At 42.3% G+C, this 27,442-nt stretch overlaps 1 protein-coding gene across 1 annotated transcript in view; it reads left to right on the top strand.

Annotated features, from left to right (window-relative positions):
• Positions 1-27,442, top strand: part of LOC112235254 (VPS10 domain-containing receptor SorCS3-like) — a 215,852-nt gene that overhangs the window by 127,836 nt on the left and 60,574 nt on the right. Inside the window, exons 3-4 of the mRNA XM_042303626.1 lie at positions 8,756-8,855; positions 13,945-14,103. Of these exons, the coding sequence (XP_042159560.1) occupies positions 8,756-8,855; positions 13,945-14,103 (259 nt within the window). The remainder of the gene's footprint in view (positions 1-8,755; positions 8,856-13,944; positions 14,104-27,442) is intronic.

Here is a 27,442-nt window from a genome sequence, read left to right as displayed (position 1 = left end):
CCCTTCTCTGATAGTCAAGTAATATTTCAGACTGCTGCTATCTTCTATCAGCAAGCCAAAACCGCATTCGTTTCAGATGCCTGGGAAGTGATGTGATATTTCATGCTTGCTACTCCAACAGCAAGAGTGACTATTAACTCTCTACTGTGCTGCGGAAGAACCTTCAGCTATGTTTCGCTCAGAATTTATATTCTGAAGGCAAATGACGTTTTGTCTTTTTCTCAGAATCTCCCTTCACTTGCAACAGTGCCTTTGGCTCTCTCTTTCTCACTGTCCCTCAACACATTGTATTCAGACCATAACCTAGACAGAAACACCGAACACCAGATAAACAACCATCTCGGTAGACAGGGGCTGATGAGGAAGAAATGACTGAATAAGGAGAAGTGCCTATTGTTTGATGGTGTAGCCAGGTTTAAAAATGGCAATGTAATGCTAATTATGAGTACAGCTTCCTTCCCCACAGACACTCATGAATATGTAGTCATTCTAGGTTTTCGATTAACAAAAAGGCACCTTAGAAATTAGATTAACTGTAGGAAGCATATGAGTTATGGATTGGAGGTTTGATTAAATGCATTTCTGTCTGATTGTAGTATGTCTGTGACACTCTCACACCAGAGCCTTAGTACTTGAGGATAGAACTAAGAGGTGAAAAGTAAAATGTATGCATAGCCTACATACAATTCAACAGCTATATATCTCTTCAGTTTATACTTGACAAGCCACTCAGGCAGGCAGCAGTCTGTGTCTGGTCTGTAATGTCCCTGCCTGCTGCGGACACGAGAAGGCTCCAACAATATAACGTAGCCCTTGGGAGCTTCCCAGTGCTCGGAGGCCCGTTCCACATAATATTCCCCTCTCCAATCACCCGTTCAATTCTACAACTCTTTTTAAATATCCTGTAGAAGCTGTCAGCATGCTCTCATGCAGTGTCTTTCTCTCTCGTTATTCTACTTTGTAATCATCGTGACCGTCTCTCCCCGGCACTCAGGAATGAACTGGAATGAAGAAAGATCTTATTGTAATTTCAATCGAAACTGTATTACTGGCGGAGCTGCACTACTCTCTGCCGACTACGCCATTAGAAGAAAAAAAACCTGAACAGCTATAAAATAAGAATACGTTCCCATTTGTCTTTCCACACGCATACTGTAAGTTGCACCGCACATCCAAAGGGGGTTAACTTCTTGGCGCACCCATTAGCAGGATCATTTTCGTCAACATCCGCTGAATTGCAGATTCAAATTGCTGAATTGCGCCAAATTCAAATTAAATTATTAAAAATATTACATTTTCATGAAATCACAAGTGCAATATAACAAAACACAGCATAGCTTGTTGTTAATCCACCTGGCGTGGCAGATTTTAAAAAAGCTTTATAGCTAAAGCAAACCAAGTGTTTATGTAAGGACATCTCTCTCAGCAGACAAAACATTACAAACAGCTAGCAGCAAAGTCAGAAAAGCAATAAAATGAATCGCTTACCTTTGATGATCTTCGGATGTTTGCACTCACGAGACTCCCAGTTACACAATAAATGTTCCTATAAAGATTATTTTTACATCCAAAATACCTCCATTTGGTTGGCGCGTTATGTTCAGAAATCCACAGGCTCGAGCGATCCCGACGGAGCAGACTGAAATTCCAAATAGTATCAGTAAAGTCAAACGTTTTTTTTATAATCAATCCTCAGGTTGTTTTTACAATAAATAATCGATAATATTTCAACCGGACCGTAGCTTTTTCAATAGGAGAGAGAGAGAAAATGTCTGCTCCAAGCTGTTGGCGCATGCAAAACTCTGCTGGCACCCAGCCATCCACTGATGCGATTTGATCGTTCTTGCTCATTTTTCAGAATAAAAGGCTGAAACTATATCTAAAGACTGTTCACACCATGTGGAAACCATAGGGAAAGGACTCTGGGTGATATCCCTTTAAATGGAGGGAAGGCATGCAATGGAACAGGTAGCTTTCAAAATAAGAGGCACTTCCTGGTTGGATTTTCCTCAGGTTTACGCCTGCAATATCAGTTCTGTTATACTCACAGACAACATTTTGACAGTTTTGGAAACTTTAGAGTGTTTTCTACCCTAATCTGACAATTATATGCATATTCTAGCTTCTGGGCCTGAGAAATAGGCAGTTTAATTTGGGTACGTATTTCGTACAGACTGCCGCCTACACTCAACAGGTTAATGCTGAGTGGGTGTGGACTTTTTGCAGTCTGTCACGGTCGTCCTCCTCTTCATCTGAAGTTTTGAGTTTTGAATGACTGTTTTTTGCTCTGCACTCTGAAATGTTTATATATACACAAAAAGAAAAGGACGTACCAAGTATACAAGCATTGTGCGAGTACCCTTTCATACATGAAGGGCACTTTTCGTCATTTACTGTATGATCCATGAGAATCTACATATTGCAAATGTACGGTCCCTTACTAGACGTCCACCAAGGTTTGTAAAATTTGCTGATGGTGGCAGGCCGTGCACCGGGGCCAGATGTTCCGGGAAGTCATCGAACGAAGTCTCTCGGACATTCGGTTTCCGTTTTATAAAATGTTAAAATTTTGGTCATTTTTCCACTGTCCGGGTAAATTCCACCTGATGGAAAATGACTTCAAAGACGAAACTTGGTGAGTATAGATTTGGACTAATGGGCTGTTTGCCCAGAAACAAGATGGCGTCGAGGCCTCAACTCTTTTTGATTTAAGGCCATTTTTCTGGGATTAAAGGTCAAAAACTAAAATAGAGCGCTAATTTGACCACTTCACATCAAAGTACATGAACCTACAGTGTCAGGAGAAAAAGAACCAGCCATTTATCTATCACAATTTAAGAGAAATTACACATCATGTACAATTGGTGATGGTCAAAGAAATGTGTTGTTTTTTTCCAAAAAGTTACAGATCCAGTTGCGGCGTGTTCAGACAAATCCGTTAGGGTGGGTTTCGGAGCTCTGCCTACCCCAATGAGGATATGTGTTCACTTTCAGCCTCCTGTGACAACCGGAAGTGCCTTAAATTGAGGTCATAGAGGCTGTTTGGAAGGGTTAACTTCTTTGGGACTGGGGGGCAGTATTGAGTAGCTTGGATAAAAAGGTGCCCAGAGTAAACTGCCTGCTACTCAGACCTAAAAGCTAGAATATGCATATAATTAGTAGATTTGGGGAGAAAACACTCTGAAGTTTCAAAAACTGTTTGAATGAAGTCTGTGAGTATATATGAGTGCAGCGCTCAGCCACCAAAAAAAGCCATACAGATACCCACCATATTGTGGAGTCTATAGAAGTCAGAAATAGCATTATAAATATTCACTTACCTTTGATAATCTGCATCGGAATGCACCCCCAGGAATCCCATTTCCGCAATAAATGTTTGTTTTGTTCGATAAAGTCCATCATTTATGTCCAAATACCTCCTTTTTGTTGGCGCATTTAATTCACAAATCCAAATTCACAAGGCGCAGGCACTTAGTCCAGATGAAAAGTCAAATCAGTTCCATTACAGTTCGTAGAAACATGTCAAACGATGTATAGAATCAATCTTTAGGATGTTTTATCATAAATCTTCAATAATATTCCAACCGGGCAATTCCTTTGTCTTTAGAAATGAAATGAAAGGGAACGCAGCTCGCTCTCACGGCCGTGCGCGTGACTTAGCTCATGGCATTCTGCCAGACCCCTCAAATAGCTCTTATTCACTCCCCCTTCACAGTAGAAGCCTGAAACAAGGTTCTAAAGACTGTTGACATCTAGTGGAAGCCTTAGAAGTGCAATCGGACCAAATGTACACTGTATCTTGAATAAGCAACGACTTGAAAACCTACAAACCTCAGATTTCCCACTTCCTGGTTGGATATTTTCTCAGGTTTTTGCCTGCCATATGAGTTCTGTTATACTCACAGACATAATTCAAACAGTTTTAGAATCGTCAGGATGTTTTCTATCCAAATATACTTATAATATGCATATCTTAGCTTCTGGGCCTGAGTAGCAGGCAGTTTACTCTGGGCACTTTATACATCCAAGCTACTCAATACTGCCCCCCAGCCATAAGAAGTTAACTAACCTCCAAACAAGCTTCAATGCCACACAACACTCCTTCCATGGCCTCCAACTGCTCTTAAACACTAGTAAAACCAAATGCATGCTTTTCAACTGTTCGCTGCCTGCACCCGCCCTCCCGACTAGCATCACTACCCTGGACGGTTCTGACCTAGAATATGTGGACAACTAAGGATACCTAGGTGTCTGGCTAGACTGTAAACTCTCCTTCCAGACTCATATTAAACACCTCCAATCGAAAATCGGCTTTCTATTTCGCAACTGACTATCCTACTGATCCTCGATTTCGACGATGTCATCTACAAAATTACTTCCAAAACTCTACATATTTGTCGCCAGACCCACTGGCTCCAGGTCATCTATAAGTCTATGCTAGGTAAAGCTCCACCTTATCTCAGCTCACTCGTGATGATAACAACACCCACCCGCAGCACATGCTCCAGCAGGTATATCTCGCTGATCATCCATAAAGCCAATACCTCATTTGGCCACCTTTCCTTCCAGTTCTCTGCTGCCAGTGACTGGAACGAATTGCAAAAATCGCTGAAGCTGGAGACTTATTTTTCCCTCACTAACTTGCAATATCAGCTATCTGATCAGCTAACCGATCGCTGCAGCTGTACATATTCCATCTGTAAATAACCCACCCAATCTACCAACCTCATCCCCATACTGTTTTTATTTACTTTCTGCTCATTTGCACACCAGTATCTCTACTTGCACATCATATTCTGCTCATGTATCACTCCAGTGTTAACTTCTTGCGTCGAGCAATCCCGTATCCGGGAGTGCAATCATAGCCTCAAGCTCATTACCATAACGTAACGTTAACTATTCATGAAAATCGCAAATGAAATGAAATAAATATATTGGCTCACAAGCTTAGCCTTTTGTTAACAACACTGTCATCTCAGATTTTCAAAATATGCTTTTCAACCATATCTACACAAGCATTTGTGTAAGAGTATTGATAGCTAGCATAGCATTAAGCCTAGCATTCAGCAGGCAACATTTTCACAAAAACAAGAAAAGCATTCAAATAAAATAATTTACCTTTGAAGAACTTCGGATGTTTTCAATGAGGAGACTCTCAGTTAGATAGCAAATGTTCAGTTTTTCCAAAAAGATTATTTGTGTAGGAGAAATCGCTCCGTTTTATTCATCACGTTTGGCTAAGAAAACCCCCCAAAAATTCAGTCATTACAACGCCGAACTTTTTTCCAAATTAACTCCATAATATCGACAGAAACATGGCAAATGTTGTTTAGAATCAATCCTCAAGGTGTTTTTCACATATCTATTCGATGATAAATCATTCGTGGCAGTTTGGTTTCTCCTCTGAACCAAATGGAAAAATGCACGCAGCTGGAGATTACACAATAATTTCGACGGAGGACACCAAGCGGGCACCTGGTAAATGTAGTCTCTTATGGTCAATCTTCCAATGATATGCCTACAAATACGTCACAATGCTGCAGACACCTTGGGGAAACGACAGAAAGTGTAGGCTCATTCCTGGCGCATTCACAGCCATATAAGGAGACATTGGAACACAGCGCCTTCAAAATCTGGGACATTTCCTGTTTGAAATTTCATCTTGGTTTCGCCTGTAACATCAGTTCTGTGGCACTCACAGATAATATCTTTGCCGTTTTGGAAACGTCAGAGTGTTTTTGTTCCAAAGCTGTCAATTATATGCATAGTCAAGCATCTTTTCGTGACAAAATATCTTGTTTAAAATGGGAATGTTTTTTTATCAAAAAATTAAAAGAGCACCCCCTATATCGAAGAAGTTAGTCTGCTAAATTGTAATTAGTTCGCTACCATGGCCTTTTTATTGCCTACCTCCTCACGCCATTTGCACACACTGTATATAGACTTAATTTTTTTCTATTGTGTTATTGAATGTACGCTTGTTTATTCCATGTGTAACTCTGTGTTGTTGTTTGTGTCTCACTGCTTTGCTTTATCTTGGCCAGGTCACAGTTGTAAATGAGAACTTGTTCTCATCTAATTTACCTGGTTAAATAAAGGTGAAATAAATAAAAAATATATCAATATTTTAGGTTTGATGATGAATACTATCTCCAAACGAATGGAACATTGATGGGCTCCACATTCAGTCTGAGCTATGCTAACCTTTATATGGGTCTTTTTGAAGAACATTTAATAATGAAAACGAAAATACATTGTTTTGAATAAAGTCATGAAGTGGTGTTAATATATTGACAACATTTTTTGCAAATGGGAAGGAACGGAAAAAGAGCTGTCAGATTTTATGGCACAACTCAATGACATTGACCCCAATCTCAAATTCACTATTGAATGTGACACTCAACGTGTTCATTACCTCGATATGTGGATTGAGAAATCCAATGGAACCCTGTTTACAACTCTGTATAGAAAAGAAACAGACAGAAATATTATTACAGAGTGACAGCTTCCACCCTGAGCCATTAAAAAGAGGACTTCCAAGAAGCCAGTTTTTCAGACTGCGCCGTATATGCGACTCCACAGAGGATTATCTAGAAAAAGCAGCGGAGATGCGCACTAGGTTTCTTAGAAGAGGCTATTCGCCACAATGTGTGGATGAAGCTCTTAATTTGATATTGGTAAAAACATGAGAAGAACTGCTGCAAAAAATACCTGCTAAAGCTAAAGAACATTCCGTAATGTTAATAACCACATATACTTTGAACTCGCGAAAAGTGGGAGACCTGGTCAAGAAACACTGGCATATTTTATCATCCGACCCAGATTTGCCTGCTGAATTAAAAAACCCACCACTTATTGTGTATGGGAGAGGTCACAATTCACGCGCTATATTGGTTCATGCCAACTGCCAGCCACAAATGAAAATCAGCCAGGCTCTTTTACACCCTCTTCCAAATGGTAGCTATAAATGCAGAGGATGCGCACAGTGCAACAATATGATGAAGTGTGAATAGTTCTGCCACCCACATACAGGAAAACAGTTCCAAACAAATGACATTATTATGTGTTCCACCACCCATTTTATTTACATTATTAAATGTCCACGTGGGCTCTGCTATGTAGGTAAAACCTCTCGTTCTCTCAAACAGAGAATTAGTGAACATAAAAGTTCAATCAGGCGAAGCTACAGGGATTATCCAGTCGCAGTACATTTTAATGACCTAAAGCATGACTTTTCTACCTTTTAGATGTTGTGGCATCGAGAAAGTTAAGATATCAGACAGGGGAGGTGATATCAATAATACTCTGAGTTAAAGAGAATGTTTTGGATTTTCACCCTCCAGACATTATTTCCCAAAGGACTTAATGATGAAATGCCTATGTATGTTATGTTGTGAAGTTGAACATGACTTATGTCACTCTTTAAGATTACTCTGATGTTTTTCGTACAATGTACCCAATGATAAAGCTTGCTATGTCCTCATTGTGGTTTTACACATGTGTTTAATAAGTCTTATTTGCACACTTTATTTGAAAATGTATGAAATGTATACTGTTATATTTGGTAGCACTTATTTGTTTTTCCTTCACCTTCAACCCCTTTCGATGCGTGGAACGGATGTGGGTGGGGCTAGGTCTACATAAGGGTGCTATTATTTTTTTTACTCAGAAAAGCTCTGACGAAGGCCACAAGGCTGATATGCAAGCTTAATAAAGATTAGTGATACTATTAAGAGCATTGTGCGGTATCCTTTTTCCTTCACCTTGTTCAACTTTTACCATGCAACTGCAATAAAGATTGCTCAGATGTGCGAGTGCCTTTTGAAATTTGAAAAACAAGAACGACAAAAATTGTATAAAACCAACAAAATAAATGGGTGGGTGGGAAATTATACTACCACTGAAAAGGGCACTTTGGAGACTGGAAGGGCAAAGGGGCATGTGCTCTGCACAGGTAGAGCCATATCTGTTCACTTGCCTGTTAGCTATAGCTACATTTTTCCAGCCTCCTGGATTCCGGGCACATCCACATGTTTATGCATTCGTCACATTTCATTTCAAAGTAGTCATCAATTACTAAAGGTGTTAGGCCCCCAGGCATCTGTGAATGGTTTGTTTCCATTAGCACCTATCAATGACTGATTAACCTCTTTCGTTATGCTGGTGTTATAACACAGGAATGGTTGTTTGCTCTGTGCAACATGGTCGTATAATTAGGTTGCATGTTATAGAATCAAAGGCACTTGAGCTCTCTAGATTCCTGTAGTAATAAGGTTGAGAAAGCCAAGTACTGTAAGATGTATAATAACAGGGCTATTTCACATGACATGGTTCAAAGCCAAGATCATTCAATTAGGTCATAAACGAGGTAGTTGTGGTTGGAAGCAGGTGTTGGGACACAACCGCTGTCTATAAGTCTGTATGTCTGTCTGTCTATACATTGAACTGCCTGTCTGTCTTTATTTTGCAAAATTGTAATTACTTGCCACTATGGCCTATTTATTGCCTTACCTCCTCAGTCCATTTGCACACACTGTATATATACTTTTTTTTTCTATTGTGTTATTGACTGTACGCTTGTTTATTCCATGTGTAACTCTGTGTTGTTGTTTGTGTCACACTGCTTTGCTTTATCTTGGTCAGGTTACTGTTGTAAATGAGAACTTGTTCTCAACTAGCCTACCATGTTAAATAAAGGTAAATAAATTAAATAAAAATATTTCTCTCAGTCTAAACACATTTCTTTCATTTACAGATCAACAGACTATGGCTCCACCTATGAGAGGATGAATGACAAAGTGGGATCTAAGACAGTGCTCAGTTACCTGTATGTCTGTCCATCCAACAAGAGAAAGGTAAGACAAACTTCAAAAGAGTGATTTTCAATAACACAGTAATGACTAAGACTCTGAAGGACTTAATTGCATTTAGTTGAGTTAAAGTGGAACTGAATTGTTCGTTGTCCATTCTCTGCTGCTACTGTTTGTTCTTTCTGATCAAATCATATGTTAAGGTTAGATGGGAGACTCAAATAAATATGGTTTGAATAAATGTTTTCTTTCAAAGCATTTAAATGTTTTTGTAGTTCATGAAATAACCAAAGTTTAATGACCATATTTAGCTTACATTGCCTTATACTGGCAGTTTGCCTGGACTTAGAAAGTCAATTCAAGATTGTTACCAAGCAACACTTACTCATACTGTAGTTATAGCCTCAGAACATTTACCGTGACACAACACAGAGACCAGAAAGACCTGTTAGAAAGACAGAACGTATTCAAGAAAGAATCTTGTTGGTTTGTGGATAAACGCTGAAGCAAAACTAATTTTAAAAAGTAGGCGCATCTTCTCTGAGCTAAGTTTCTTTTTACTTTGGGAAGCAGAGCATCTATTCCACATTATAACACAGGTATCTCAGTCTCCACTGAAACCTTTATAAGGGTCATGTTAAGGTCCCTCACTAGCAGACCGTCCATGAATAAACTTTGCTCTGTCGGTAATGTGATGGGAAAAGGGCCCCAGCTGGCTTTCTGGGCCTCCCGAAGAGAGTCAAATCCGTTCATAGATCACTAGCGCTGACCCTGAAAATGCATCCATGGAAAGAGAGAGTTTGTGGGATACCGAGCTGATGGACTTAACCCGTGTCAGCCTTGGACTCAGTAATACCTAGGTCTGACCCTGTGACTATTTTCCCACTGACCGGCTTAGTGATAGAGCCTATAGTCTAGTTGAAGGTAGAGTATGCACAACAAGCACATTTCCAAGGTACAGGGATATAGGCTAACCAATCCAAAGACACAAGATACGTGGACAGGCAACAGATTTGCTGCCAAGGGCCTTATAATCTCCCATTCATGGTGATAACTGCAAGATCCTCAGTCTTTCTTCACCCAAGTTTGGGAATTACGTTGTAGTAGAAGCTAGCAACAAGATCCTATTATGACCAGATGCCCACTATTGACCTGGCTTCCACCGATCCACAATGCTCCTCACCTTATCTCTTATCTCATTATCGATGGATGAGCCCAACTCTCTACTGGATAAGCTGGGCAACTTTCTTCCCATTCCAGTGGCCAAGCATAACATATGTGTGTATAGCATGAAAAACACGAAGATGATTATCTCTGTATCTGTTGAGATGAGGCAGTAATGACCCTTAAATCCCCATCACAATATATTTGTGTATTTAATGCCTCAAGGGTGTTTTTTCTCCCACGTGAATATAGCATGACAATCGATTGTTTTCCTCACAACAAGATTCTGTCACTGACTATATTCTCACATGATGTCTAAAGGAACAAATCCAGAGGCTTGACCTTTCTAAGAGCAGATTATAGATTTGAATGATGGTGCTGACATTTATCTTCAAGCTTGTAAAGAAAACACCCCATCATGAATTGCCCTTATGCATGTTCAGCCTTATTTCGAGGTCTTCTGCACAGTTTGACTCACAATCACTTCTAATAATGAAGAGTCTAGCATTCTAAATATATAAATAGAATGAATAGACATAGAATGAATAGACATTCTATTTCTATGGTTGTAAATAGATTGATGTCCCAATTCACCAGAATTTAGCCTTTTTAAACCTTTCCTACAGAGCACTCACTCACAGATAGGCCACAATTGATCTGTGTTTGACAAGATTAATCTGCTGTGAGAAATCCTCTCCTCCTCTCCTCCCCTTGTTTGTGGTCATCAGATGGCTCGAGCACCATCCAACAGCAGGCCCCTCAGACAACACAGCAATGGCTATCGCTCTCCTCTCTTGATGATTAGCCTGGTTGCTGGACTCCCACCAACTAGCTGAACATCAGCAGATAACATGCAGAGGTTATCCCTCCAACCTGTATTGATCTAAGCTTTGTTACCAGCCTCACTCCTCTTTGTTCCCGGGAGACACATTGGTGATCAATTGCCAAGTGGATATGGAGCAAAATCTTAATTACCCAGCGATGCGATGGTATATTTGATGATGTGAAAGTTATTGACGATGCTGTGGGCTGTTACGCAAGCTCCCCTTGTGGAACTTAGTGCCCGTTAAACTGATTCAGGAACAGATGGACATGCCCATATCCATATGAGCCAAATAAACAATCTCTGAAAGGAAATTCATTAAATCTACTGAGAGATGGGTTACGAGAAGGCTTTTAGTCCGGTTATGGTATTTGTCCAATACATTTTTCTATATTTTGTAAGATAAATTATGTTTGAACAGGGTTTATTCTTGAATATGTCACATGGCAAACAATATTTACTGTGCAGGAAATTAAATCAGGTGGGTTAAAGAATCATCATCTTTGGCAGTTAATACATTTCCAGACTTCTCCAATTCCTTTTACTCTCAACATATAAATTGTAATATTTACACCTTCCGAAAAATGCAACAGTGATGTAGTGGATATACTGAGTGCAGCTATACAACAAGTCCTCAATAGAGATAGATTTTAATATGCAGTGTATTACAGTAAATATAAAGGAAGCCTGGTTGAAAAGGACTCACCTAAATTATTATTAGAGAGTTGAGAAATGTTCAGTGTCTCCCGGTTCAGTGGTGAAGAAACACAGATCCACCCAGACCCTTCAAGGATTTCCAGCATTTTTACATTCCCCTCTAAGTGGTGAGACAGAGAGAAAGGTTCTGACAGAAGATTTAAAAAATGCAAGGTGAAATACAATTTCTACTCATAATAAATGCTGTTGCTTAATACAATATTATGAAAAATGATTAGACCTGACATTAGAAACTATTTAATTACATGTGACAAAGCCCTAAGACACTGGGAGAAATAGACGGGACCCTTCGCAGTCCCTCGGTGAGGACAATGAATGGCAAAATTTGAAGGTCGGCAAACAACAATAAATTGAAGGAACATTGTTTTTTAGCTTTAATGAAAAACAATTTATCTAAATCACCACCAGGGAGATTCCTAGTTAAAACTTGGGAAAGAGGGGTGGGGAGGATTCCTAGTTAAGCTGGGGAAAGAGGGTGTTATTTTTGTCAGTGACAAATGCGCTGCTGTTCTTTCCTATTCAAATCTGTTGCAGGGAAAGAAAACACAGCAGTTTGGGCTGTGACACTATCCAAGTCACGCTTTTCCCTTCTCCTTTTCTGTCTGGGTTTAGTAGTTTGCTATCATTCAAGCCAGGTGTCAGGTTAATGTCTTATTGCATTACATCACAAAGGGAAAGCATATTTGAGCTATGTATGTCTCATTAATCAATACATCTATGGATTACTTTGAGAAATAGGCCCTGGTTCTATATAGTGGAAATGCTTTTTAGGGATATTTCTGTTTTAAGAGTAATGAACTGTGATGAAAATGTCTGCTTTACTTCCCCACACAAATAAATCATATTATACCAAGATATAGATAGTACACCAATAAGGTCAGATTTTGTTACAATGTAGCCAATGTAGTCTTTATTTTTTTTTAAATATCATACAGGCTTCCAAACAAAGGGCTTTTGTCACGGATCCCTCCGGAACTGTCATTACGCACACCTGGTCCCTATTCCCTTTTGATTAGTACTTTTATAAGTGTTCCCTTTGTTCACCGTTGTCTTTGTCGGTTATTGTTACAATGTCCATTGGTGCGTGTGAGTACCTGTGCTGTGTGTTTTGGGCTTTCGTGCCCTTGTCGATTGCGCAGAGGATTATGGGTCTCGTCCCATGTGTTAATCATTGCGCGCGTGTGTTATTAAATCAAGGTACTCATCTCTCTTTTTGTTTGGGTTTCAACCCTGTGTTTTGTTTAGTGTTGTTTGGTCTTCGTCCCGTGCCTTTAATTTGGGCTTTAAAAAAAACTATTACACATTCCTGCGTCTGTCTCCCGAATCATTCATGCCAACGTGACAGCTTTATCTTAAATAAGTTGTGTCAATGGTGTGTGTACTTTCACAGAATCTTAGGTTTTATACTATGAGCATGTACTCTTATTTACAGAATTATACTTAATATGTACCGTACATTTGTGTTCCTATTATGATTTTAGTTTTACAGATCTTGCTCTGTTGTTCCTTTCTCATGAGGCTCATTTCTAACAAATATGCAACAAAACATATACATTTTCACTGAATTCATGACAAAATTAAAGTAGAGACTGTATTATTCCTAGCATGGAAATAGAATGTCTCCCTCTGTGGTAACATTGAGCATTCCACTAATTGCACAAATATTTGTTCTTTCTTATCACAGATTTAGATATTGTTCAAAACAAAACTTGTAGTCATGCTTGGTGAACGGCAAGTTGTGGAGTTCTCTCTGGCTACACAGGTGTGTTACAGAATACCATAGCATAACAGGCTATTGATCAACAGTATATTCTTAAACCTTATCCTTTTCTTTAACATAGCAACTTATTGTTGTAGTTGTGTTGTGGCCCCTCATGGTTGACTTATAGGTCCACAGGGGCATTCTGAACCACCTCTATCTCATTAAGGGGCGGCAGGGTAGCCTAGTGGTTAGAGTGTTGGACTAGTAACCGAAAGGTTGCAAGTTCGAATCCCCGAGCTGACCAGATACAAATCTGTCGTTCTGCCCCTGAACAGGCAGTTAACCCACTGTTCCTAGGCTGTCATTGAAAATAAGAATTTGTTCTTAACTGACTTGCCTAGTAAAATAAAGGTACAATCAAAAATTAAAGGGAATATATCTGGAGAGAGGTGACTGGAAGCCAAAGCGCACCAAAGAACAGACCTGTGAGTGCACTGGAAGAGGCCAAAAAACCATGGCAACAGAGCGCGAGAGGCACATTTGTCAAATTAAGTTTAAAACAAAGTGAAGGTGTAGCGCTAGTAGCAGCATGTTGCATGCCAACCACCAGACCTAGAGTGCTGGCATGGCTAATCCCTTGATCTCTCTCTCTCTCTCTCAATCTTCCTCTCTCACCCTCACCCCTCTTCTCTCTCTCTCCATCCCACCCCCCTCTCTCTATCTTCCAGATAATGGTGCTGACAGACCCTGAGTTTGAGAGCAGTGTGCTCATCAGCTCGGATGAAGGAGCGAGCTACCAGAAATATCGCCTCAGCTTCTACATTCTAAGCCTTCTGTTCCATCCGACACAGGAGGATTGGGCCCTAGCCTACAGCCACGACCAGAAGGTGAGCTCCATGTCATTATTTCACCACAGTTGGTTGTTTGATACAGTATGCTTTGGATTTTGAACTGTGTTACACAGTCGGATAAAGCTCCAAGCTGTTGATGTTTTAACTTAATTCCATCCCTGTTCCAACGGTGCCGTATTGGTTAGTTGAATATTCTTCTGCTGTGATTTAATGATTTATTTACCTTCTTGAAGTTTTGATTAGAATTTTGATTATTGTTATCCATTTGATGATACTTTAGTTAGATGTTACCTTATTTAATTACCGTGGCAATTTAGTTAGATGTTTGTGTTATAACATGATTACATTTACACAGTAACTTTACTTGTAACTGCTATGGAACATTCTAATATTCATTAGAAGATGTCAGCACAATTGGTCTGCAAACCACATACATTGACAATGCAGTCCTATACACCAGTGTTCTCATCTGTAACCTTCCCTGTACAGTGGTCTCATGTTGAGGAGAGCTCTGTACCCCCCATTCACACACAGGTCATATCCCATATAACCCCCCTTGAAGAAGACCTACCATTATGGCCAATGAGTCTTACCTAGCTACCAAGATGGCTATCACACAGGGGAGTCTGGTTGAGGTGGAGGAGGGAGAAGACTGAAACCTGGGTTGCTAACTGACCCAAATATCAGTCCTAACAATGAAACCTGGACCGATCCAAAGGTTTTAATTTGGTAAGCTTTTGGTCTGTGATGGCCTTCGTTTTAGAATGTGGACTACACTAGATTGTAACAGAACCTTTAGGGCTGTTTAATGTACATTATAGATGTTGGTGATATTTTGTTTGCATTAAAAGGATGGACCTTTGTGGACATGGAACACTCTCAGAAGACATACCTTTGTGGACATGGAACACTCTCAGAATAAATAGCTTTGTGGACATGGAACACCCTCAGTATAAATAGCTTTGTGAACATGAAACACTCTCAGAAGACATACCTTTGTGGACATTTACTTTTTTAAATATTCAAACAGCTCTGTCACAGGATTTGGCAGATCACTTTAATATTTGTCTTCAGTCTTTTTGTATTCAATGCAGGTCAACATCTATCTCTTTACTCAATGTCAGGAGTAAGCTGTTCAATTTAGAGTTCTTGAACTCTGGATGACCTCTCTTGACTCTTATCTCAGAATGTGTGGGCAGTGTAAAGACATGATTACTATTGATGTAGCTGCTCCTCTCCCTCTCTCTCTCTGACTGATGGCGATACAATTAGAGTGTCTGTGACACGTCTCAAAAAAGTATGAGGGTGGAAAGCACTTAAGAACTCAACATAATACAGAACTTTTTTTCTTCTTATTCCTCTGGGGCTTTTGAACTGTTCAAGTCTCCTAATTGACTTCAGTTTTCGAGCTGCTTGTCTTATAAATCTTTTGACAAGAGCTGTTATGCTAGACAACGTCAGGCCCAAGTTTTTTAGTGCAGTTCAGTTATTCATGTCACACCCTCCCTGCCGTAAGATTCAAAGTGAGAAAGCAAAGATTATATTTTTCTGAATGCATTTATAGTCTGAGATTTATTGGGTTGGGGGGGTTAGGAAGCTAGTGGTGAAAGTTTCAAGGGAGAAGTGAAGACTAACCTTTTAAAAAACTCAAGTCCCCTCGATTTAAGTTATTTTCCATTCTTAACATTTTGCATGTCAGCTCACACACCTCGTTGGACCTGCGAGACAAGGCTTTGGGTCGCTAATGTATTGTGTAACGGATATGTTCATCAAAACGTTAACTTTGTGGGAGTGTTGAGTTCAAGTATTCAGTACCCATTGCAGTTACTGTGGTCACTTGGGGACATGTGGTTTTGGATTCATTATGTAGTTGGAAGTGTTAATGAGAGCAGACAATTTTACCTCAGAAAAAGCTGCTAGTGTAGATAAAATGACATTAGCACAGACAGACATAAAACATTGATTCTGAAAAAAGGATGAAGCCTAACAATATCTAGCCTGTTTAAGTTCAACCTTAGCTCCCTTAGCACCAGTATTTTAATACAAGTGTTCCCTGTGTTTAATGACACCCTTATTCAGGTTTCTGATGTTCAAATATTTTAGTTTTGTGTATGTCAAGAGGAGAACCTCAGGTGGCTGACATAACTTTGTTTTCCCAAATAATGTTCCTGTCAGCCACCTGTAGTCTCCCACTCAGACTCAAAATGTCAGATGAAAACATCAGTCTACCGCATTCGTTACAACAACCAAATCATGCTGCTCTTAGATAGTTGACATGTTGGAGATGTATTTATTCACACTTCCTTTCAACCTTTGAAAAAAGTGAGCCAAACACTTTTCACTTCAGATGTATAAACAGAGACAAGTCACATTTCTTCACACGGTCAAACGAGTTCACAGTATCCAACGTTCCAAGATAAAAAATAATAATAACTCACAACAAATTAATTTGGATCACCTGCATACACCATTTGCAGCCTAGTCACCCGGCACCAACATAACATTGCAGGCAACCCAACACAACTCCTAAGTCCCATTTGAAGCAAACGTCACCAACTCATTATGTGGTTATTTTTAATTCCTAACACTGGGAGAAACAATCAGTATAGCCAGACAGCACCACTAGAATAAAGCCTCAGTGTATCTCAGGTTTATTTGTGACTTCTCCGGTCTCTAACTCACTTGCCCTACAGTGCGTAAAGGGATTTGATTAGCCCCTTGTCTGCATTAGGTTTGTTGTCTGTTACAGATAGCAGGATTAGTGTCATTAGTCAGGTGGGGGAAGGATGGCTTAAAGCCCAAAAGATTATAATAAAATTAACTATAACTAAATGGAGTTGTGGAGTGGGTTCTTCCTGGTGAGGATAAAGCTACAGAAGGTGTTGTGGAGGGGGGTTTTCCTGCTCAGGATAAAGCTGGAGAAAGTGTTGTGGAGGGGGGTTTTCCTGCTCAGGATAAAGCTGGAGAATGTGTTGTGGAGGGGGTTTTCCTGCTCAGGATAAAGCTGGAGAAAGTGTTGTGGAGGGGGTTTTTCCTGCTCAGGATAAAGCTGGAGAAAGTGTTGTGGAGGGGGGTTTTCCTGCTCAGGATAAAGCGGGAGAAAGTGTTGTGGAGGGGGTTTTCCTGCTCAGGATAAAGCTGGAGAAAGTGTTGTGGAGGGGGTCTTCCTGCTGAGGATAAACCTGGAGAAGGTGTTGTGGAGGGGGTCTTCCCGCTGAGGATAAAGCTGGAGAAGGTGTTGTGGAGGGGGTATTCCAGGTGAGGATAAAGCTGGAGAAGGTGTTGTGGAGGGGGTCTTCCTGGTGAGGATCAAGCTGGAGAAGGTGTTGTGGAGGGGGTCTTCCTGTTGAGGATACAGCTGATACAGCTGGATAAGGTGTTTTGGAGGGTATTCCTGGTGAGGATAAAGCTGGAGAAGGTGTTGTGGAGGGGGTCTCCCTGGTGAGGATAAAGCTGGAGAAGGTGTTATGGGGGCGGGTCTTCCTGCTGAGGATCAAGCTGGAGAAGGTGTTGTGGAAGGGGTCTTCCTGCTCAGGATAAAGCTGGAGAAGGTGTTGTGGAGGGAGGTCTTCCTGTTCAGGATAAAGCTGGAGAAGGTGTTGTGGAAGGGGGTCTTCCTGCTCAGGATAAAGCTGGAGAAGGTGTTGTGGAAGGGGGTCTTCCTGCTCAGGATAAAGCTGGAGAAGGTGTTGTGGAGGGAGGTCTTCCTGTTCAGGATAAAGCTGGAGAAAGTGTTTTGCAGTGTGGTCTTCCTGCTGAGGATAAAGCCGGAGAAGGTGTTGTGGAGGTGGGTCTTCCTGCTGAGGATAAACTTGGAGAAAGTGGTGTGGAGGAGGAAGGGGGGGTGTCTTCCTGCTGACGATAAAGCTGGAGAAGGTGTTGTGGAGGGGGGGGGCTCTTCCTGCTGAGGATCAAGCTGGAGAATATGTTTTGGAGGGGGTCTTCCTGCTGAGGATAAAGCTGGAGAATGTGTTGTGGAGGGGGCGTCGTCCTGCTGAGGATAAATTGGAGAAGGTGTTGTGGAGGGGGGTCTTCCTGCTGAGGATAAAGCTGGAGAAGGTGTTGTGGAGGGGGTCTTCCTGGTGAGGATAAAGCTGGAGAAAGTGTTTTGCAGTGTGGTCTTCCTGCTGAGGATAAAGCTGGAGAAGGTGTTGTGAAGGGGGGTATTCCTGGTGAGGATAAAGCTGGAGAAGGTGTTGTGGAGGGGGTCTTCCTGGTGAGGATCAAGCTGGAGAAGGTGTTGTGGAGGGGGTCTTCCTGGTGAGGATCAAGCTGGAGAAGATGTTGTGGAGGGGGTATTCCTGGTGAGGATAAAGCTGGAGAAGGTGTTGTGGAGGGGGTATTCCTGGTGAGGATAAAGCTGGAGAAGGTGTTGTGGAGGGGGTCTTCCTGGTGAGGATCAAGCTGGAGAAGGTGTTGTGGAGGGAGGTCTTCCTGTTCAGGATAAAGCTGGAGAAGGTGTTGTGGAAGGGGGTCTTCCTGCTCAGGATAAAGCTGGAGAAGGTGTTGTGGAAGGGGGTCTTCCTGCTCAGGATAAAGCTGGAGAAGGTGTTGTGGAAGGGGGTCTTCCTGCTCAGGATAAAGCTGGAGAAGGTGTTGTGGAGGGAGGTCTTCCTGTTCAGGATAAAGCTGGAGAAAGTGTTTTGCAGTGTGGTCTTCCTGCTGAGGATAAAGCCGGAGAAGGTGTTGTGGAGGTGGGTCTTCCTGCTGAGGATAAACTTGGAGAAAGTGGTGTGGAGGAGGAAGGGGGTGTCTTCCTGCTGACGATAAAGCTGGAGAAGGTGTTGTGGAGGGGGGCTCTTCCTGCTGAGGATCAAGCTGGAGAATATGTTTTGGAGGGGGTCTTCCTGCTGAGGATAAAGCTGGAGAATGTGTTGTGGAGGGGGCGTCGTCCTGCTGAGGATAAATTGGAGAAGTTGTTGTGGAGGGGGGTCTTCCTGCTGAGGATAAAGCTGGAGAAGGTGTTGTGGAGGGGGTCTTCCTGGTGAGGATAAAGCTGGAGAAAGTGTTTTGCAGTGTGGTCTTCCTGCTGAGGATAAAGCTGGAGAAGGTGTTGTGAAGGGGGGGTATTCCTGGTGAGGATAAAGCTGGAGAAGGTGTTGTGGAGGGGGTCTTCCTGGTGAGGATCAAGCTGGAGAAGGTGTTGTGGAGGGGGTCTTCCTGGTGAGGATCAAGCTGGAGAAGATGTTGTGGAGGGGGTATTCCTGGTGAGGATAAAGCTGGAGAAGGTGTTGTGGAGGGGGTATTCCTGGTGAGGATAAAGCTGGAGAAGGTGTTGTGGAGGGGGTCTTCCTGGTGAGGATCAAGCTGGAAGGTGTTGTGGAGGGAGGTCTTCCTGTTGGATAAAGCTGAGAAGGTGTTGTGGAAGGGGTCTTCCTGTTCAGGATAAAGCTGGAGAAGGTGTTGTGGAAGGGGGTCTTCCTACTCAGGATAAAGCTGGAGAAGGTGTTGTGGAAGGGGGTCTTCCTGCTCAGGATAAAGCTGGAGAAGGTGTTGTGGAAGGGGGTCTTCCTGCTCAGGATAAAGCTGGAGAAGGTGTTGTGGAGGGAGGTCTTCCTGTTCAGGATAAAGCTGGAGAAAGTGTTTTGCAGTGTGGTCTTCCTGCTGAGGATAAAGCTGGAGAAGGTGTTGTGGAGGGGCGTCTTCCTGGTGAGGATCAAGCTGGAGAAGGTGTTGTGGAGGGAGGTCTTCCTGTTCAGGATAAAGCTGGAGAAGGTGTTGTGGAGGGGGGTATTCCTGTTGAGGATACAGCTGCATAAGGTGTTTTGGAGGGGGGTATACCTGGTGAGTATAAAGCTGGAGAAGGTGTTGTGGAAGGGGTCTTCCTGCTCAGGATAAAGCTGGAGAATGTGTTTTGCAGTGTGGTCTTCCTGCTGAGGATAAAGCCGGAGAAGGTGTTGTGGAGGTGGGTCTTCCTGCTGAGGATAAACTTGGAGAAAGTGTTGTGGAGGAGGAGGGGGTGTCTTCCTGCTGACGATAAAGCTGGAGAAGGTGTTGTGAAGGGGGGGGTATTCCTGGTGAGGATAAAGCTGGAGAAGATGTTGTGGAGGGGGTATTCCTGGTGAGGATAAAGCTGGAGAAGGTGTTGTGGAGGGGGTCTTCCTGGTGAGGATCAAGCTGGAGAAGGTGTTGTGGAGGGGGTCTTCCTGGTGAGGATCAAGCTGGAGAAGATGTTGTGGAGGGGGTCTTCCTGCTGAGGATAAAGCTGGAGAATGTGTTGTGGAGGGGGTGTCGTCCTGCTGAGGATAAAGCTGGAGAAGGTGTTGTGGAGGGGTCTTCCTGGTGAGGATCAAGCTGGAGAAGGTGTTGTGGAGGGGGTCTTCCTGGTGAGGATCAAGCTGGAGAAGGTGTTGTGGAGGGGTCTTCCTGTTGAGGATACAGCTGCATAAGGTGTTTTGGAGGGGGGTATACCTGGTGAGTATAAAGCTGGAGAAGGTGTTGTGGAAGGGGGTCTTCCTGCTCAGGATAAAGCTGGAGAAGGTGTTGTGGAGGGAGGTCTTCCTGTTCAGGATAAAGCTGGAGAATGTGTTTTGCAGTGTGGTCTTCCTGCTGAGGATAAAGCCGGAGAAGGTGTTGTGGAGGTGGGTCTTCCTGCTGAGGATAAACTTGGAGAAAGTGTTGTGGAGGAGGAGGGGGGTGTCTTCCTGCTGACGATAAAGCTGGAGAAGGTGTTGTGGAGGGGGGCTCTTCCTGCTGAGGATCAAGCTGGAGAAGATGTTTTGGAGGGGGGTCTTCCTGCTGAGGATAAAGCTGGAGAATGTGTTGTGGAGGGGGCGTCGTCCTGCTGAGGATAAAGCTGGAGAAGGTGTTGTGGAGGGGGTCTTCCTGGTGAGGATCAAGCTGGAGAAGATGTTGTGGAGGGGGGTCTTCCTGCTGAGGATAAAGCTGGAGAAGATGTTGTGGAGGGGGGTCTTCCTGCTGAGGATAAATTGGTGAAGGTTTTGTGGAGGGGGGTATTCCTGGTGACGATAAAGCTGGAGAAGGTGTTGTGGAGGGGGGTCTTCCTGCTCAGGGTAAAGCTGGAGAAAGTGTTTTGCAGTGTGGTCTTCCTGCTTAGGATAAAGCCGGAGAAGGTATTGCGGAGGTGGGTCTTCCTGCTGAGGATAAAGCTGGAGAATGTGCTGTGGAGGGGGGTCTTCCTGATGAGGATAAACCTGGAGAAGGTATTGTGGAGGGGGGGGATCTTCCTGCTGAGGATCTTCCTGCTGAGGATAAATTGGAGAAGGTGTTGTGGAGGGGGGTATTCCTGGTGAGGATAAAGCTGGAGAAGGTGTTGTGGAGGGGGTCTTCCTGCTGAGGATACATCTGGAGGTGTTTGTTTGGAGGATGTATCCCTTGTCACAATTGCAGATGGATGGAGGTGTGCTGTTAAATAGAGAAAGGAGGAAGGAGAACATGTGCCAACATCAAGGAAACAGATTGTTGCGTGTTTGAGAAACACAACTTTTTGTCGTTGCTCGGCCTTTCTTGCCATACACCTGTGTTCCTTTGGTGATATGGTGGAGGTGTGACATCCTTTTGGTTTTTCATCATGTGATGGCCAATTTATATTGAGTTTAAAGCCCCAGCTAATGGACTGCCTCTTCAATTCACACCACAGATTGTAACCACCATGTAACCAACCATTAATGAATTTTCATGTGTGCTTGAGATTACTATCTTACTAGAGATCCACTTGCGGCCAAGTTTCAGCCTCCAGGCAGAGACAAACATGTTTTTTGCTACAATGTACTGATACTGGGTAAAGTTCATGATGCGCTGACCTTAACAAGGACCACAGGACCAGTGGAAGACAAATATCCCCATCACGTCAAAGATCCACCACCATATTTTACAGGTATGGGGTTCTTCTCTTCATATGCATCTTTCTTTAGACACCAAACCCACTACTTGTGTATATGGCCAAAGACCTTATTTACATCTTATCCAACAAATGTAAATGCCTAGAGATTGCTAAATAGAATTGGCACCTGAATTGGAAGCTGTGCTACGGTCAGATGACATGAACATTTAGCTCATTAGCCATGCAAACCATATCATCTACTTTTTTTTTCATTGCTCATTATTTTGTATTATTTGTTGAATATAGTACTTTTTGATCATCTTTCTCAAAAGGTGTCAAATATTTTGGAACTGACTGTATGTGGGTATGACATCCTTTTGTCTTTTTACAATGGGCATCTTCTGTATTGCATTCCAAGCCCCAGTTGCAAGGCTAAGGCAGGCTACCTTCATACAGATACTGGGTTATTGGGTATTGGGTTATGTCTTCTGAGTAGCCCTCCTTGCCCTTGGTGAAGACCACACGTCTACAGGGTGTATTTAGAATTCCTATCCACTCACCTGAAGGCTTTGATATTTCAGGATCATCATAACCTTTATGTGGGGGAGCTGTCAGTTTATTGGTGTTCTGCTGTCAATTCATGTGGGTGGGATACGGTGTGTGTGTGTAGAAGGGTGTGTGTGTGTGACAGGGAGTGGGAGAGAAGATGATTAATTAAAGTTTGTTTACCTGGGGCCTCCAGAATATTCTCACTTCTTTCCCTCAGTTTACCCTCCAAACCCACAACTATCTGAGATCTCTTTGACACTGGGTCAAAATCGCCTAATTTTAATGAAACAAATTGGCCCATATTACAGTGACAGTGAGGGAGAAAACACGGATGGCATACGTCCCTTCCCTGAACTTGCACTGACGGTGATCTGACACTTTATTACACTTCTCCCACTCCCTCTCTTGTTTCACCCTGTCCCTGCCTTTTGATCCCCCTCTTCTCCTCTGTCACAGACAGAAGTCAGAGTGTGTATCTCAGTATCTTGGCCAGGGACAAGGCTGACATTTACCTCTGCAAATAGGATCAGCTGGGTATCAGTGCCAGAGCTGCCATCCTTCCAGCATTATTCTGTGGGGAAGAAGTAATAGTCGACGTGATGGATTCTGCCTTTTGCTGAACCTCGCCTCCTAACTACAGTCCAACAGTCTCGTTCTGTGGCCGGCTCCACTTTCATATGTCACTAACATGACCCGGTCTGCATTTTTGTCTTGTTTATCAGTATAATAAAGTCTCTCTCTGAGGGAGAGTGATAGTGAAAGGGATGGTCATTTTGAAACCATTAGTGTTTATGGTCATTTGAAGCTGCCAGCCAACAGTATTGGTTTCCTCATCATCTGTTAGAAATAGGGAATTATCAAAGCAGCTTCCTCTTTCAGTGGAATGTTGATGTGGACTGGAGTTGGACTACACTGGAGTTGGACTATACTGGAGTTGGTCTATACTGGAGTTGGACTATACTGGAGTTGGACTATACTGGAGTTGAACTATACTGGAGTTGGTCTATACTGGAGTTGGACTATACTGGAGTTGAACTATACTGGAGTTGGTCTATACTGGAGTTGGTCTATACTGGAGTTGGTCTATACTGGGGTTGGTCTATAGTGGAGTTGGACAATACTGGAGTTGGTCTATACTGGAGTTGGTCTATACTGGAGTTGGACTATACTGTAGTTGGACTTTACTGGAGTTGGTCTATAGTGGAGTTGGACTATACTGGAGATGGTCTATACTGGAGTTGGTCTATACTGGAGTTGGACTACACTGGAGTTGGTCTATACTGGAGTTGGACTATACTTTGTCGATACAGACTACTATACTCTGTCGCAGTAGCGCAGAGTTGGTCTGTGCTAAAACTTCCAATAAGATACCAAATATGGGCGATTCTGCCTCATGCCGTAGATTTGGACAGCAAGCCAAATTGTACCCGCAAAGGTATACTCTACATTATTGATATTACTTTTCCAGAGGGTCAATTCCAGTATATCTAGCCTGTAGTGTTATGCTACACACCTGGGAGTAATTATCTACCTTTCCCATGAGATTAATAACCAAACACAATCAAATGCCAGGAAAATACTTTTTCATTTGCATTTTCATTCGCTCTCCGCTGCAATTCCTTTCCCACATATATTCCACTTAGACATGCATTCAGTGCCAATTTTATTTTGGATGGGAAACCTTTGATGCCCTTGAGGCTTAGAACTTATTTGTTTAATGTGGCCCGGAGATTGGCTCTTTAGGACAACATTAGTATTGTACTAATTGGAGTGTGAAATTATATGGAGTCGTCATTGCACGAAATGCCATTGCACAAATAGTGCGGAGGGAGGATCAAAGATCTATAGTTCAAAAGTGCTGCGTTCACCAGAAAAAACCTTGATGTAATTTCCCTTCCACCTACCCCCAGCTCTAGTCGTACCCCCCGTCTACTTCCCCACATATTCCCTAATTATCGTAACTTGCCCAGGAGCCTATAAATCGGGTACAGTAGTGAAACTAAGTGTCTCATCATTATGCGGTCTCCACCTATCCTCTCTCAGAGAAAATCGACCATATGTCCTGAGGAGTAGTGGCACAATATTGATTCCGTAAGCTTTTTATGAAAGAATTATCATTAATTACGTCCTTGTGCCATTTTGTTGTCTTTGGCATAATGTGGTAAGTTGAATTACTCTACCAGTTGACTAATGGTAATGAGTGACTGAATATGACAGGGCCCATTTTGGGTTGTGTTATAATGCTGTTAGTTAATTCCCTATGTGTTAGGAAATCCCATTGGAGGTCCATGGCAAGACGGTTGTCACGTTAACAACTGCATGTGCATTCATAACGTGCATGTTGGGGTTTTAATATGTTCATCGTGCCACCACGGAGATATAAACCAGAACGTCTACAGTATACTGTATATATAAATATATAGTCCCAAGATTATTGTAAATCTGAACTCCCCATAAGGTGAAACAGTGCCACTGTTCCACCCAGCACATTTGTTATTGCTTTTGTTTAGTTGAAGTAACAGAGGAGAGGAACATCCAGCATCACAGTAAAAATAAATCAAAGTACATCATCTGCTGTTCTATTGTGCGTTGATGTCAGAAAAAACGAAACAGTATTTGTTGCTCGAAGTAACTTTGATGTTGTCATACACAATGTTTGTTTCCATGCTCAATACAATACTAAATATAAGAGTACATGGAATATGCCATATTGAAAGGGTGATGTTGCTATATAGTATTTTGTACGGCAGATTACTAAACGATAGGTTCGTATCTAAATCTGGAATGACGTAACTGCCATGTCCATTTGCAACATTACAAATGATACAGCCTACTTTGTAGTGTACCAGTTTGTGTAATGCAGGTCATTGCTGGAAGGGAATATCCTCTGAAACCCAATAGGATACGACATGTTGTTCAATTGTACGGTACACTAACTTAGAGAGCAAGGTGACCTGGAAGTATAAAAGAATAGTGATTTTAAGAAACAACAGTGTGCATTTTGGATGGGGAGCAAATTAAAGTCATGGGGGCTAACTAATGAAAGAGGGAACAGCCTGAAACGTACATTGTACCTTTTGTCTCTCATCCTGAGTGATAGATGGACCCCTATCCCCCCTATCATCCTCTCTCTGTTATTCAGATAAAGCCATGAACCGGAGTTGAGTTCAGCCCAGAGCAAACCATACACTTCAAGGGCATGTGAACATTTCTGAAGGATAGTTTGTTGGCTTCTCCTGGTTTCACAGAGAGCATACTGAAGAGGTGTGGCCCACATCTGGACAAATCCATCGTCAGTCTATCAGGGTTTTAGGATTTGGAGGTATAATCAGTCTGGAGAGAGAGGCAGGCTGGGAAATGAGAAAATCATTTCCTCTGTTGAGGAAAATGGGCACATAACTTTTGTGGCAGAACTAAGTTTTGTAAACTGAGAAGGCTCAGGAAGAGGTAAAATGTTGCTAATCGCTAAGCTGTTATATCATCCAAATAACATGTGTGGTCGTTCTCTTGACACTTTCTACCTCATTAACCTTGTGGATCAGGTTTCTCCAACATTTGTTGCTTGCCAATGTTTTTGCTTTTCAAAACACTCAGGCCACAAATATATGTAACGAATGATGGCTGTTGGCATTTAGCTGAATGGATCATTTTTCTCCATTCCATTCTCCCAGGGGGGCAGCTACCAAAAACAAATCAGGAAATGGTAGGAATCAGCCTTGTTGAGCGTGCCACACAGTCCTCCAGTCCTTCTTTAAGCAAACACTGCTTGACTTAATCCACCCTAATGATGCAAATGTATGTAATCAGTTACTTTCTACACAGAATTGTATCGCCACTAAACGTTAGCCCAAATGCAACGAGGGACATCTGTCTCAATAACGTATGCAGAGCGAGAAAATACATTTAAAAAATGGGTTTTTCTGTCTTCATTTGAATTAAATTGACTGTTTAAAAATGCATAAAACTTCTATTCTGTGGTAATAATAGTAATATGTGGGATATTGCCTGTTTGTGGATGGTTTTCAGCTCTTGTCGTTGGAGGAGTCTCCTTCAGATAAGCTGGTTTAAATCAATCCTTGTCTGATAGGAGTCAGTGAATTTATAAATCCCAGAGCGCTTTCACTTACAGGATCATCTCTTGTCATTGTAATCCGCGGCTGACACCTTTCTGCTGCTCAATACTGATTCTTCATTCTAAAACCTCCCGTTTCTGACATCGACAAGACTTAAATAGATGTACTGTAATACAGAGAGAGCAGTAAACCATTTTTCTGATTAAAGAGCTTGTGTTGTGTTAGCAGAAGCAACAACATCTGCCCTGTTTGTGTGTTCCCGGACCTGTAGCCAGGTAGTAAAAGTTTAGTATCCAACTGTGGTTGTATTATATAATGCGGTGCAGACCCTGCAATGGAACACACTGGATGACAAAATGACTTCCTTATGTCAGCAGTTTCACTCCTCCTCATAAATTGATCCTGGAAGGTGATGGTGATCTTGAGCCAAAATGGCCTCCACAGTCTCCAACACCGCAGTGCATAGGCCCACTTGGTCATGATCCGACCAGCACGGTGCTGTGGAGTCTGACCCCCAAATGGTTCCTCCACAATAAAAACACACTCCTGTCTATTAATTTACTAACAGTATGTGCTGATCTAAATCCAAAATGGCCTCCACCACCACCACAGTGTCTCCCTTCTCCCACCCCCCTTAGACCTGGATGAGACCCTGCAAGGTATTGCTGGTCCAGAGATAAAATGGCTGCTCCGCCTCCTCCTCCACTGTGGTGCATTTCTCAGCTCAATGCCCCTCCAGATGGCAGGTATCTTTAGTGCTCAGCCCATTTGTCAGCTGAAGCTGCAACAAGTCGGCTCCCCTTGTGTTTCACTGGACCCAGCAGGTCCTCTCAGGACACCTTTAATTGACTTTAATTTGAAACACACTGTCATGACAATGACAATGCAGACCTCCATTTTGCCTTTAACAATGGACTAATAAGTGCCCATATTGCCTTTAGCAGTGAACTAATAGTATCATTTTCTCTGC

Source organism: Oncorhynchus tshawytscha, linkage group LG02 (assembly GCF_018296145.1).
Source record: "Oncorhynchus tshawytscha isolate Ot180627B linkage group LG02, Otsh_v2.0, whole genome shotgun sequence".
Taxonomy (NCBI): domain Eukaryota; kingdom Metazoa; phylum Chordata; class Actinopteri; order Salmoniformes; family Salmonidae; genus Oncorhynchus; species Oncorhynchus tshawytscha.
The sequence above is the reverse complement of the archived record's forward strand: the minus strand, read 5'-3'. Positions and strand labels throughout refer to the sequence as shown.